Genomic DNA, 14,765 nt, shown 5'->3' with positions numbered 1-14,765 from the left:
TCAAGGACTGGAGGACAACATGGTAAAGACGTCAATTGTCCCCAGATTGGTATGCAGGCTTAACACAATTTCGATCAAAGGCCCAGCAAGATTTTATTGTAGATATAGACAAGATTCTTGTAAAATTTATATGAAAAGGCAAAGAAGGCCGGGCGCGGTGGCTCAAGCCTGTAATCCCAGCACTTTAGGAGGCCGAGACGGGCGGATCACGAGGTCAGGAGATCGAGACCATCCTGGCTAACACAGTGAAACCCCGTCTCTACTAAAAAATACAAAAAACTAGCCGGGCGAGGTGGCGGGTGCCTGTAGTCCCAGCTACTTGGGAGGCTGAGGCAGGAGAATGGCGTAAACCTGGGAGGCGGAGCTTGCAGTGAGCCGAGATCTGGCCACTGCACTCCAGCCTGGGCGACAGGCGAGACTCCGTCTCAAAAAAAAAAAAAAAAAGAAGAAGAAAAGGTAAAGAAATTTGACTAAAACAATTTGAAGGAAAAACAAAAGAGCAAAGTGGGAGGAATCAGTCTACCTGATTTTAAGGCTTAGCTACAGCAATCAAGTCTGCGTGGTACTGCAGAGAGATAGACACAGAAATCAATGGAAAGAAGAGAGAACCCAGAAACAGACCCACACAAATATGCCCCACTGACAAGGCACGCAAGCAGTTCAATGGAGGAAAGATGGCCTTTTCTTTTTTTTTTTTTTTTTTTTGAGACGGAGTCTTGCTCTGTAGCCCGGGCTGGAGTGCAGTGGCCAGATCTCAGCTCACTGCAAGCTCCGCCTCCCGGGTTTACGCCATTCTCCTGCCTCAGCCTCCCGAGTAGCTGGGACTACAGGCGCCCGCCACCTCGCCCGGCTAGTTTTTTGTATTTTTAGTAGAGACGGGGTTTCACCGTGTTAGCCAGGATGGTCTCGATCTCCTGACCTCGTGATCCGCCCGTCTCGGCCTCCCAAAGTGCTGGGATTACAGGCTTGAGCCACCGCGCCCGGCAAGATGGCCTTTTCAACAAATGATGCTGGAGCAAATGGATATCCCTTAGGGAAGAAAACCACAAAACCTCGACCTAAGTCTCACACTTTATACAAAAATTAACTCAAAATGAGTCACAGACTTATAAAACATAAAACTATAAAACTTAAAGAAAAAAAAAAGAGAAAATCTTTATAATCTTCTAAGAACACTTTTTTTTTTTTTTTTTTTTTTGAGACAGAATCTCGCTCTGTCGCCCAGGCTGGAGTGCAGTGGTGCAATCTCAGCTCACTGCAAGCTCCGCTTCCCAGGTTCACACCATTCTCCTCCCTCAGCCTCCAGTAGTAGCTGGGACTACAGGCTCCCGCCACCACGCCTGGCTAATTTTTTGTATTTTTAGTAGAGACTGGGTTTCACAGTGTTAGCCAGGATGGTCTCAGTCTCCTGACCTTGTGATCTGCCCGCCTCGGCCTCCCAAAGTGCTGGGATTACAGGTGTGAGCCACCGCACCCAGCCCTGAGAATTTTTTGAGTTTTTTTTTTTGTTTATTTTGTTTTCTTTTTCTGAGATGAAGTCTCACTCTGTCACCCAGGCTGGAACGCAATGGCACGATCTAGGCTCACTGCAACTTCTGCCCTCCGAGTTCAAGTGATTCTCCTGCCTCAGCCTCCTGAGCAGCTGGGATTACAGGCGTCTGCCAGTGTGCCCGGCTAATTTTTTTTTTTTTTTTTGTAGTTTTAGTAGAGACGGGAGTTTCACCATCTCGGCCAGGCTGGTCTTGAACTCCTGACCTCATGATCCACCCACCTCAGCCTCCCAAAAAGCTGGGATTATAGGCGTGAGCCACCGTGCCCAGAACTCTTTAAGAATTATTAGACTTGACACCACAAACATGATCCATAATAGAAAATGTTGATAAATTGTACTTCATCAAAATGTAAAACTTGCTCTGCAAAAGACCTGTTAAGGCAATGAAAAGACAAGCTGCAGACTGGGAGAAAATATTTACAAGCCACATATCTAACAAAGGACTAGTATTTAGAAGCTATAAAGAACTTTAAAATTCAACAGTCAAAAGAACAATCCAATTTTAAAATGGGTAAGAAATATAGATAGTTGACTGAAAAGATGGCAAATAAATACATGAAAAAAAAATGTTCAATAGCATTAGCCATCAGAGAAATGCAAATTAAAACCACAATGAGATGGTACTACACATCTATCAGAATGGCTAAAATAAAAAATAGTCACAACACCAAATGCTAGCAAAGCTGCAGAAAAACTAGATCACTCATATGTTTACATCAGTGTAAATTTAAAATAGTACAGCCTCTCTGGAAAAGTTTGGCAGGTTTGTTTCTGGGTTTTTGTTTGCTTGTTTTGGGGTTTTGGGGTTCGTTTGTTTTGTTTTGTTTTGTTTTTTGAGACAGGATCTCACTCTGTAGCCCAGGCTGGAGTGCAGTGGCAAAATCACAGCTCACTGCAGCCTCAGCCTCCCAGATTCAAGGGATCTTCCCTTCTGCCTCAGCCTCCCGAGTCGTGGGACCATAGGTGCATGCCACCACACCTAGCTAATTTTCTGTATTTTTTGTAGAGACAGAGTCTCCCCATGTTGTGCAGGCTGGTCTTGAACTCCTGGGCTCAAGCAATCCACCCCCCTCAGCCTCCCAAAATGATGGGATTGTAAGTGTGAGCCACCACACCCAGCCAGCAGTTTCTCAGAAAATGAAACCTGTGGCTACCCTGTGACCCACCATTTGTACTGCTGTGTATTGATCCCAGAAAAATGAAAACTTACCGACACACGAAAACCTGTTCGTGAATGTTCATGGCAGCTTTTATTTATTTATTTATTTATTTATTTATTTATTTATTGAGATGGAGTCTCACTCTGTCACCCAAGCTGGAGTGCAGTGGCACAAACTCGGCTCACTGCAACCTCCGCCTCCTGGGTTCAAGCGATTCTCCTGCTCAGCCACTCGAGTAGCTGGGATTACAGACGTGCACCACCACGCCCAGCTAATTTTTGTATTTTTAGTAGAGACGGAGTTTCACCATGTTGGCCAGGCTGGTCTCAAACTCCTGACCTCAGGTGATCTGCCCACCTTGGCCTCCCAAAGTGCTGGGATTACAGGCGTGAGCCCCTGCACCCAGCCCATGGCAGCTTTTAATAGCCAAAAACTGAAAATAACCCAGCTGTTCTTCAACAGGTGAATGGTTAAACATGCTGTAGGGGGCCGGCCGTGGTGGCTCATGCCTGTAATCCCAGCACTTCGGGAGGCTGAGGCAAGATGGCTTGAGACCAGGAGTTCAAGACCAGCCTGGGCAACATAGTGAGACCTTGTCTCTACTAAAAATAAAAAAGAATTAGCCAGGTGTGGTAGTGTGCACCTGTTGACTGAGCTACTTGGGAGGATGAACTGGGAAGATTGCTTGAGCCAGGAGGTCGAGGCTGTAGTGAGCAATAATCCTGCCACTGCATTCATCCTGGGCAACAGAGCAAGACCCTGTCTCAATAAATAAATAATAAATAAACATGCTGTGGTACAGCCATACTATGGTATGCTACTCAGAAATAAAAAGGAATTAACTATTGATACATGCAACAAACAACCTGGATGAATATCCAGAGAATTATGCTGAGTGGAAAAAGCCAGTCCCCAAAAGTTATATACCATGTGATTCCATATAGTATACTATTGAACTGACAAAATTATAAAATGGTGAATATATGTGTGGTTACTAGAGGTTAAGAGCTGGTGAAGACAAATGTGAGTAGGCGTGGCTATAAGAGGATGACATGAGGGATCCTTGTAGGGACAGAAATATTCTGTGTCTCGACTGTATCAAGGTCAATATCCAGACTGTGAAATTATTCTACAGTTTTGTAAGATGTTGCCATTGGGGAAAACTGGACCATGGGTACATGGGATCCCTTTGTATTATTTCTTAAAGTTGCATGGGAATCTATAATTATCTAAAAATAAAAAGTTTGGCTGGGCATGGTGGCTCATGCCTATAATCCTAGCACTTTGGGAGGCCAAGGCAGGTGGATCACAAGGTCAGGAGTTCGAGACCAGCCTGGCCAACATGGTGAAACCCGTCTTCACTAAAAACACAAAAATTAGCTGGGTGTGGTGGCAAGTACCTGTAATCCCAGCTACTTGGGAGGCTGAGCAGGAGAATTGCTTGAACCCAGGAGGCAGAGGTTGCAATGAGCCAAGATTGTGCCACTGCACTCCAGCCTAGGTGACAGAGTGAGACTCCATCTCAAAGTAAATAAATAAAATAAAAAGTTTAATATAAAATATACAGTAGGCCAGCCATGGTGGCTTATGCCTGTAATCCCAGCATTTTGGGAGGCTGAGGTGGGAGGACCGCTTGAGCCCAGGAGATAAAGACCAGCCTGGGCAACATAGTGAGACCGCCATCTCTACAAAAATAAAAATAAAAAATAAAAAAGATTGCTTAAGCCCAGGACGTTGAGGCTGCAGTGAGCTGTCATCACACCACTGCTCTCTAGCCTGGGTGACAGAGAATGACTCTGTTTCGAAAACAAAAAAATAAAAGAAAAAAGATTGGGAGGCCGAGGCAGGAGGGTCACTTGAGGTTAGAAGTTTGAGGCCAGCCTGGCCAACATGGTGAAACCCCGTCTCTACTAAAAATACAAAAATATTAGCTGGGTATGGTGGGACATGCCTGTAATCCCAGCTACTAGGGAGGCTGAGACAGGAGAATTGCTTGCACCCAGGAGGTGGAGGTTGCAGTGAGCCGAGATTGAGTCACTGCACTTCAGCCTGGGCAACAAAGCGAGACTCTGTCTCAGGAAAGAAAAGAAAAAAAAAGAAAAGAAAAGAAAAAAAATAGGCCAGGCACTGTGGCTCACGCCTGTAATCCCAGCACTTTGGGAGGCTGAGGTGGGCGGATCACTTGAGGCCAGGAATTTGAGACCAGCCTGGCCAACATGGTGAAACCCCATCTCTACTGAAACATGAAAACAAAAAACAAAAATTAGCTGGGCATGGTGGTACACACATGTTTGCCCAACAAAGAGTTGGGGTACACAGTCTGACCACAGAACAGATTATATGGAGATGGTACTCTCCTGCCTTCTAACTCCTTTGCTAGCCCCAATCATTCCTATTTTTTCAGGACCTGGCCCCCAATAGCGTGGATTTAGAGGCCCCTGGCTTACGCTCTTTCTCTCCAGGCACCTCTAAGTGTGGTCCTAGGGTTATTCTATCACAATCACACAGGATGTTTGTTTCAGTGCATCTTCTTGGGCCCAAAAGTTGGAACTTTAATTTGCCCCAAGGGAATTTTAATGTACACTTAAGTTTCACCATCAATAGTGTCCGACTTTGTCCGAGGCACAAGGAGTTCCCACACTGGAATGTTCTCTCAAAGGATTTTCTGAAAGGAAGAGACTGAGTGGGGCCTGGTGCCAGCCCTGGGTCCTGCTCCAGTGAGGACACAGACTGCCCACTCCCCCCATACCGCGCCCCTGCTGCCACTGGCTCACCGCAGCGTTTGGCTCGATGAGGCGGTGCTGCAGTTTCTGGGCATCTTCCCACTGCCCTGTGAGGCACAGTCGCTCCAGCTGGCACACCTGAGCCCCCAGGACATTGGCCAGGGCGCACACGCCCCCCACAGCTCCTGCACGAAGTAAGACGCAGAACGTCAGCAGAGCCTCTCCCCTCTGAGCATCTCAAGCCCTGGTCCCAGCACCTCTTCAGCCTGGGGACATTACATACAGATTTCTATGTCACGTGGCTGGCTACATCAAAGGCATGCTCTGTGAGTCCAGAGTACACATTTCCAGAGAGAAGAGCTGCCTGCATATTCAAAATAGAATCCTGCAGGTCAAGTGCTGCTCAGGGCTGATCTGTGAGGGGCAGGGAGCAGAGCCTGAAAGTGAACTCAAGGACAGTTCCTTCCCTGAACCCCTCCCGGAATAAAATCCCATCTGCCAGTTGACGCCTCCAGCTTCCTCCAATAGCCCCCTGACTCATCAGTCCTGTAAGAGGGTAGGATGGATGGGAATCCTTTGCTCTTTTGAAATCTTATTCCCCGCAGTGGATGCAACCAGAGATAGCAGTGGGCGTGGAAAGCGCCCTGGACAGTCAGGTCACCAGGCATGTCTTCCCATTGACTGCATAAACCTGAATGAGACCCTCTCTAGTCCTCTTTGTGCTCATCAGGGCAATGAAAATGGGTTTGGCTGTGATCTCAGAAAGCCCCACCACTTCTGCAAGCCTGTGAGTATGCTTCTAAGGCTAGATAGGAGTGGAACCCTAAGCACAGTGGCCTCAAGACCAGAGAGAGAGTAGGCAATTTAGAATGAGCTAATAGAGCTGTTGCTTGTGGAATACCTATTATGTGTTCCAGGCGCGCTTCAGCAGCATGGCCCTGATGCTCTCTAATCCTCACGATCCCTCCATGCACAGAGTAGAAACTCAGGCCCAGAGAGGTGAATGCCTTGCCCAGCATTACTCGGTGAATAAACTGCAGAGCTGAGATTCCCTCCAACCTCCAGAGCCTGTGCTTTTTTTTTTTTTTTAATCTACTCCACTTTCAGGAATGAGAGAGAAATGATGGATCCCTTCTTCTTCCCCTTCACCGTAGAGGCCGTGACATGGCAGGGGGAGATGTACAAGGCCCTAGACAACCAGCCAAAGTCTGGAGACACCAGATGGAATAGGAACCAGCAATCTCCCCTGCAGTGCTAGAAAAGTCACTCAAATCTCTCCTCACTGGGGCTTCAGCTGAAAGAAACAGCTTCCCTTCTCCTCCCTCCCCTCCAGGGCTCAAATCTAACCCAAACCCAAGGCTGCTGACCCTAAACAGACAAGAGCAGTTGATCTAAGAGACATTCATAGGGACCCTGGATTGGAACAGAATCTGATCAGGCAACTGAAGATCCCCAGCTCAACTCTGTAGATCTGACAATTCATTCTGGCCTGGGACAGGGGAGAGGAAAATGGACTCCTGAACTACAGAGGAGGGCCCCAAGGCCTCTGCCCTCAGAGAATGATGTAGAAGGTAGGATTAGACCAGCTAAGTTTGTCATCTAATCATGGAGCTCCGGACTTAGAACAAACTGCAGACATCCCTACTACAGGCCAGGGATTGTACACGGCCATCCTCCTCCAGCCAACAAGGTTACTCACAGCACCCCACATTCAGACAGGCAAGCGGCGTGGCCAGGTTTCTGAGTTTTCAGAGTGGGCAGGCTGGCAAACCACCGTCTTCAGACCCAGCCCCAGCCCTCACAGTCTCTCCCAGCAGACCCAGGTGCCTGGGTATGTCTTGGTCACCCATGACAATTTGAGAGCAGTGGGCGGCCTACCCAAGGCATAGCTGGCCATCAGGAAGCCAGCCGATCCAGCCAACACCTGGAAATCCTGCTTCCTGGTTTTGTGAACAATCAGCCCAATCCTGGTCACCTGCAACAGCAAATGTGGTATGAGAGCTGTGCCCAGAGCCTCATCCTGGGAGAGGGACTGGTAAGCGTGGTGGAATGAAAGCCCAGTGCCCAAAGAGATGCCCTCAAGAAAGCCCCAGAGAGCCCGCACGACAGAGAGAATCCACACGGAAGCCAAGGATAGAAACAGATCTCAGAGTTGCCCTCAGGAGCAAAAGTGCTAGGAACCAGGAACCAGAAAAGGAGAGGACTACAGCCCTGGAGCTGCTGCCACTCACATCACCACCGCTGTCCTTCATGCCCACAATATTCGGGTGCTGGGAAAGCGCGACCACCGCATCCACAGGCAGGTCCAGCCCCGTGTTGGCCGGGACACTGTACAGCACCACAGGGATTGGAGAGAGATCAGCAACCTGTTGGGGCGCAGAGAAAAGCAGGAGAGGGCAGCCGCCCCAGGTCCCAGGAGCCAGAGACTTGCCCACCCACAGGTCCCGGCCTGCTTCACTCCAGGGCCACCTGGACAGGCCTCCCTCCTGTGCTGCGTGCCCCGAGTGTAAGCAATCACGGTGGGTCATATTTATGGAGTGCTTTCCATATGCCAGGCACTGTTCTAAGCCCTTTATGTTCCTGATCTCATTTAATGCTCACTGCAACCCTATGAGATAGATGACGTCATTCCTCCAATTTTAGAGGGGAGGAAGCAGTAACACAGAGTGGTTAGGTAAGCCTCCCAATGTTGTGCAGCTGATCCATGGTGGCAGTCCATCCGTTTCCTATAGCTGCCGTTCATGCGAAGTAGCACCCCACTCCTAGCTTCCCTCCTCTCCTCTCCCTGGGCAGAGCCTCCTCTTGGTCTCAGGCCCCACACACACCTTGGTGTAGTGGTGAATGAGGGCCGCGCTGCTCATGCGGCCACGATAGTAGCAAGGGGTCACCACCATGGCCGCGTCAGCCCCGACCTGGGCCATGCTGACGGTCATCTCCACTGTGGCTTGAGTGGCTGCCGGAGGAAGGAGAGAGGTGAGAGCAGGCAGAAGGAGGCCTGGACCAGGGCACTGGGCCAAGCGAGGGTGCCTCAGCATGTCCCAGAAGAGGCAGAACAAGGAGACAGGACCCAAGCTAGGGCCTAGGAGCCTGGATCCTACACACCCACCCACCCCCAGGGCACAGGGCATTATGGCTCACACTCGCATCCGGAGCCAGCTAGCAGGAGCTTGTTCTTGGGCATGGCCTGGCGCACACGGCTCACCACCTCGAGGCGCTCGCTGCTGGTCAGGAAGGGAAACTCGCCATTGGAGCCCTGGACCACGAAGCCTGCAAGAGACACAGCTGACTAACTCCTTCCCATCCTCTACAGAACAACCAGGACATTGGTGTTCCTACCTTCCAGCACCACAATCTTTCACACATTTCCTTCCCATCTTTGCAGGCAGAAGGTTCCCACACAGCTGCAATGACGATTCACATCGTTTTTCTGTTTTAGACACAGGGTCTCGCTCTGTTGTCCAGGCTGGGATGCAGTGGCTCAATTATAGCTTGCTGCAGCTTCGAACTTCTGGGCTCAAGTAATCCTTATATAATATGGTTATTACAATTTTAAGCCTTGTAGAAATGGAATTAAGCTTAAATAGCCCTCTGCAGTTTTCTGTTTATTTAATACTATGTTCTGAGCTTTGTCCATAGCAGCACACATAGCCCTGATTCATTCATTTTACCTGCTGTATGGTATTCTGTTGTATGGTTAGAACACAATTTATTTTTCTTTCTCTTGTTGAGGGCGCTTAGAATGTTTCCTTCTTTTTGGCTGGGCCTGGTGGCTCACACCTGTAATTTCAGCACTTTAGGAGGCCAAGGTGGGTGGATCACTTGAGCCCAGGAGTTCAAAACCAGCCAAGGGAGCATGGCTCCCTGTCTCTACCAAAAAAGGGCATACCTGTCTCTACCAAAAAAGAAAAAAGAAAAAAAGAATGTTTTATTCTTTTTGCTATTGCAAACAATGCTGAAACAAACATTTGCTGTAAAGTCTTCTGTGCATATGTCTAAGAGCTCCTCTAGGCCGGGTGTGGTGGCTCACGCCTGTAATCCCAGCACTTTGGGAGGCGAGGCGGGTGGATCACAAGGTCAGGAGATCGAGACCATGCTGGCTAACATAGTGAAACTCCGTCTCTACTAAAAAAATACAAAAAATTAGCCGGGCGTGGTGGCAGGCGCCTGTAGTCCCAGCTACTTGGGCGGCTGAGGCAGGAGAATGGCATGAACCTGGGAGGCAGAGCTTGCAGTGAGCTGAGATTGTGCCACTACACTCCAGCCTGGGCAACAGAGCAAGACTCCATCTCAAAAAAAAAAAAAAAAAGAGTTCCTCTAGAGTTCAGATACTTTGGTGTGTAATTGCTGAGTCATATCTATGTGCACCTTCATCTGTGACACATTTTTTATGTATTTACTTTTTCTTTGAGGCAGCGTCTCACTCTGTCACCCAGGCTGGAGTACAGTGGCACAATCAAGGCTCACTGCAGCCTTGACCCCCCAGGTTCAAGTGATCCTCCTGTCTTAGCCTCTCAAGTAGCTAGGATTACAGACATGAGCTACCACGCCCAACTAATTTGTGTAGTTTTTTTTGTAGAGATGGGGCTTCACCATTTTGCCCAGGCTGGCTCGAATTCCTGGGCCCAGGTGATCCACCCACCTTGGCCTCCCAAAGTGCTGGGATTACAGATATAAGCCCCCACGCCTGACTGTGTGCCACATTGCTAATCAATCAGTGTAACAGCAGCATAGAATGTCGTACATGCCAAATCTTGGTGTTGTCAGAACTAATTTTTGCCAACTTTCTGGGTGAAAAGTGAATCTCCTTGCTTTATTTTGTGTTTTCCTGTTTTTATCAATCATTTACTTGGGATATGTCTAACCAGTAACCGGTACCAGTTACAGGTGAGCCACGGTGCCCAGCCCGCTTAACTTTCTCTTTCTTCTTCTTTCTCCTCTCCATCCCATTCCATTAAAGAAAAAAAAATGGAAGTAGTTTACAAATACAGAGTACAATACAACAGGATTCTTAATTAATAGGATATTTGGGCCTGTAATCCCAGCACTTCAGGAGGCCAAGGTGGGAGGATCACTTGAGGTCAGGAGTTCGAGACCAGCCTGGGTAACAAAGTGAGACCCTGACTTTACAATAAATAAATAAATAAATAAACCAGGTGCATTTGAAGCTGCAGTGAACTATGATTGTGCCACTGCACTCCAGCCTGGGTGACAGAGCAAGACCCTGTCTCCAAAAAAAAAAAAAAAAAAAAAAAAAAATTGGAGGCTATTTGGGAGAAGGAAATGAAAATAAGGCCACAGGCAGTATTGGTATACAAAGTTCTTGCCATATAGTTCTGAGAAATGAGCCAGAAATTTGATGTGGAGTTTCCCGACAGCCAGAGCTACAAGGGAAACACAATCAGCTAACAGATATGCAGAACCCAAAAGATAAAAGCAAAGCAACTGCCCCGGAGAAACACAGAGTTTCCTGGCACTGGGACCAAGAGAAATTGTTCCTGTGAGTCATCCTTCAGGGGACACTGTGTGATGTAGACTCCACTTCGTTCCACCAACCTTTTTCCATGCTGTTCACTACACCATCGGATTCCAGAGTGAGTTGCCAGGATATCAGGATCTCTCTCACTGGATATTTAGCTGCCTTGCCTTTTTTTTTTTTTTTTGGTAGTTATTTCACGTTGGTAACATTGCAGGAAACATCTGGAGGCACACAGCTTCTCGCTTCTGTGGGATTGCTTCTGGGGGATTGATTTATCTGTGTCAGGCTAGTAGCCCAAGGTAGGGCCTCCTTGTGTCTTGCTACATGGAGCTGCAGTGCTCTCCGTAAAAGGTGCCAGCTCTGGATGAGGACTCCAATCTAGCTACAATTAGACCAGCACCCTCTGACCAGAGTCAGAGCTCAAGCTCTTGCCACTGTCTCTGTTCCAATACCAAAGTCGTCTTCCTCCCCACCCCTGCCTGCCGTCCTGGGATGGGGCATGTTCTTGCTGCGGCCACTGATTCAGCCACCATCATCCCCTTCCTTCACCTCTCATCCTGCTGGTCAGTTCCAGGGACACTCTGGGCCCCACTGGTGGAGCTGGTCTAAACAGCAGGACAGCTGGGGCTTGCACTCTGGGAGTCAGAAGCAGACCTTGTGCTCAAAGCTTCTATGACACAGCCCCGTCTTCTGTCTCATTGAAGGGGGCAACTGGCTCATGCCTGACTCCCGAGAAGGAAGAAGTGCCTGGCTGGAGAAGAGGGAATGTGGTGCAGACCGGGCAGCACTGGACTCAAGAGTCACCTCTGGCTATTGAACAAGTCAATCACATCTTTGAGTCTCTGTTTCCTTTTCTATGGGATGACAGGGAAATGATTTCAATCCTACCTTATAGGACTGTTTTAAAGGCTTAGATAAGAAAATGTCCCAGAAATCTGTGAGTGGGTACCCCAAAGAGCCCCTCCTTCACCCTGGTTAGATGTCCAGGTGTGAGCCTGATGTGTCCCTGTAGTGTAGAGAGGGGGCCAGAGGAGAGGAAAAGGCCAGGATCTCCGATGAACCAGGGACTGCGGAAAAAGCAGAAAAGCAGAGGGCTCACAAGAGAGGGGTCAGATGCACAGGCCCTGAAGTCAGAGAAGCCCAGGCTTACTCAGTTGAAAAATGGTGATGATATTAGTGCCTTTCTCAGAGTTTCGTTTTGTTTTGAGACAGAGTCTCACTCTGTTGCCCAGGCTGGAGTGTAGTGGTGTGACCTCGGCTCACTGCAGCCTCTGTCTCCCAGGCTCAAACAATTCTCCTGCCTCAGCCTCCCGAGTAGCTGGGATTACAGGCACCCGCCACAATGCTGGCTAATTTTTGTATTTTTAGTAGAGACAGGGTTTCACCATGTTGGACAGGCTGGTCTTGAACTCTGGGCCTCCGGTGATCCGCCTGCCTTGGCCTCCCAAAGTGCTGGGGATTACAGACATGAGCCATCACGCCCAGCCTCTTAGAGTTGTTTTGAAGTTTAAATGAGATACTATTTGTTTTGTTTTGTTTCTTTTTTGAGACGGAGTCTTGCTCTGTCACCCAGGCTGGAGTGCAGTGGCTGGATCTCAGCTCACTGCAAGCTCCGCCTCCCGGGTTTACGCCATTCTCCTGCCTCAGCCTCCCCAGTAGCTGGAACTACAGGCGCCCGCCACTCGCCCAGCTAGTTTTTTTTGTATTTTTTAGTAGAGACGGGGTTTCACCGTATTAACCAGGATGGTGTCGATCTCCTGACCTCATGATCCACCCGTCTCAGCCTCCCAAAGTGCTGGGATTACAGGCTTGAGCCTCCGCGCCCGGCCATGAGATACTATTTGTAAAGTACTTCAAATGGAACCTGGTGCTCAATAAGTGTTAGCTGTCATTCTTATAGAATCAGGAGAAAGTGCTCAAACCTTAAATGAGGAAGGGTGGCAGGTGCGGAAGGGGAGGCTGCTGTCAATGACCTCCCACTGTACACCCACTGTGATATCAGCAGTGGGTGTATAAGGCCCCCTCCAGCTGTAAGACGAAGGAAGATACTCTCCCCTGCCCCCACGTTTACACTTGCTGCTCTGGGAGCTGGATGGCAGGGAGGGGAGTGGGCATTTGGGGCTGGGGACACGTAAGCAACATGGTGACTTACTGTGGCTAAAAAGAATCACATGAGGAGTGTCCCCAGACATTATTACGCCTTCTTGGTCCATCATCATTGCTACCTCCTCTGAGAAGTCTTCCTGGGATCTCTCCACTGGGCCTCCCTGCTCTGCATTTCCGTTACCTGTTCCTTGTATAATATTTCCCCATGGACAGCACCCATCTACAAAGGTCCCCAGAACTCTTCAATCCCCCACCCCCGCCCCCACCTATGGGATTAGACACAATTTCTCAATCTCACCTCTCCTATAAAATGAGAAATTGGGCCGGGCACAGTGGCTCACACCTGTAATCCCAGCACTTTAAGATGCCAAGATGGGCAGACTGTTTGAGGCCAGGAGTTCGAGACCAGCCTGGCCAACATGGTGAAACCCCATCTCTACTAAAAAACTTAAAAATTAGGCCAGGCCGGGCGCGGTGGCTCAAGCCTGTAATCCCAGCACTTTGGGAGGCCGAGGCGGGTGGATCACGAGGTCAGGAGATCGAGACTATCCTGGCTAACATGGTGAAACCCCGTCTCTACTAAAAATACAAAAAACTAGCCGGGCGTGGTGGCGGGCGCCTGGTCCCAGCTACTTGGGAGGCTGAGGCGGGAGAATGGCGTGAACCCGGGAGGCGGAGCTTGCAGTGAGCCGAGATCACGCCACTGCACTCCAGCCTGGGAGACACAGCGAGACTCCGTCTCAAAAAAAAAAAAAAAAAAAAAAAAAAAAAAAAAAAAAATTAGGCCAGGCATGGTGGCTCACGCTTGCGATCCCAGCACTTTGGGAGGCCAAGGCAGGCGAATCACAAGGTCAGGAGTTCGAGATCAGCCTGGCCAACATGGTGAAACCCCGTCTCTACTAAAAATACGAAAATTAGCTGGGCGTGGTGTCGGGCGTCTGTAATCCCAGCTACTTGGAAGGCTGAGGCAGGAGAATCGCTTGAACCCAGGAGGCAAAGGTTGCAGTGAGCCGAGATTGCACTACTGCACTCTAGCCTGGGCGACAGTGTGAGACTCTGTCTCAAAAAATAATTTAAAAAATAAAAATAAATAAAAAATTAGCTGAGCGTGGAGGCACGCACCTGTAATCCCAGCTACTTGGGAGTCAGAAGCAGGAGAATCGCTTAAGCCTGGGAAGTGGAGGTTGCAGTGAGCCCAGATCGCGCCACTGCACGGTAGCCTGGGTGACAGAGTAAGACTCTGTCTCAAAAAAAAAAAAAAAAAGGCCGAGACGGGCGGATCACGAGGTCAGGAGATCGAGACCATCCTGGCTAACACAATGAAACCCCGTCTCCACTAAAAATACAAAAAAATTAGCCGGGCGTGGTGGCGGCGCCTGTAGTCCCAGCTACTCGGGAGGCTGAGGCAGGAGAATGGCGGGAACCCGGGAGGCGGAGCTTGCAGTGAGCCGAGATCGCGCCACTGCACTCCAGCCTGGGCGACAGAGCGAGACTCCGCCTCAAAAACAAACAAACAAACAAAAAAAAAAACACAAGCTGACTGCCATGGTTCCCCAGACACACTGCACTTCCCTCCCTCTGCAGACTTGCTTGTGCTGTTCCCTTCTGCCTGGAACACCTCCCAAATTCCGTGAGGGCCAACGAGCTCAAGTCTGCTCCCCAGCATTCTGTTTTCCTTGCCCAGTGCTCGCCTTACTTTGCCTGGGTGCATTCTGGCCTCCTATGTGGTGCCTAGCATAGGTGTTGAG

At 49.2% G+C, this 14,765-nt stretch overlaps 1 protein-coding gene across 3 annotated transcripts in view; it reads right to left on the bottom strand.

Moving 5' to 3' along the window:
* Positions 1-14,765, bottom strand: part of HOGA1 (4-hydroxy-2-oxoglutarate aldolase 1) — a 29,770-nt gene that overhangs the window by 6,635 nt on the left and 8,370 nt on the right. Inside the window, exons 2-6 of one of the 3 annotated variants that reach the window (XM_015147871.3) lie at positions 8,574-8,702; positions 8,261-8,388; positions 7,667-7,801; positions 7,314-7,410; positions 5,487-5,620 (exon numbers count right to left, since the gene is read on the bottom strand). In XM_015147871.3, the coding sequence (XP_015003357.2) occupies positions 5,487-5,620; positions 7,314-7,410; positions 7,667-7,801; positions 8,261-8,388; positions 8,574-8,702 (623 nt within the window). Of the gene's footprint in view, positions 1-5,224; positions 5,621-7,313; positions 7,411-7,666; positions 7,802-8,260; positions 8,389-8,573; positions 8,703-14,765 lie in introns of those variants that run through there. The other 2 variants (XM_077947117.1, XM_077947118.1) reach the window with 2 other exon arrangements.

The sequence above is a fragment of the Macaca mulatta genome, chromosome 9 (assembly GCF_049350105.2).
Source record: "Macaca mulatta isolate MMU2019108-1 chromosome 9, T2T-MMU8v2.0, whole genome shotgun sequence".
Taxonomy (NCBI): domain Eukaryota; kingdom Metazoa; phylum Chordata; class Mammalia; order Primates; family Cercopithecidae; genus Macaca; species Macaca mulatta.
The sequence above is the reverse complement of the archived record's forward strand: the minus strand, read 5'-3'. Positions and strand labels throughout refer to the sequence as shown.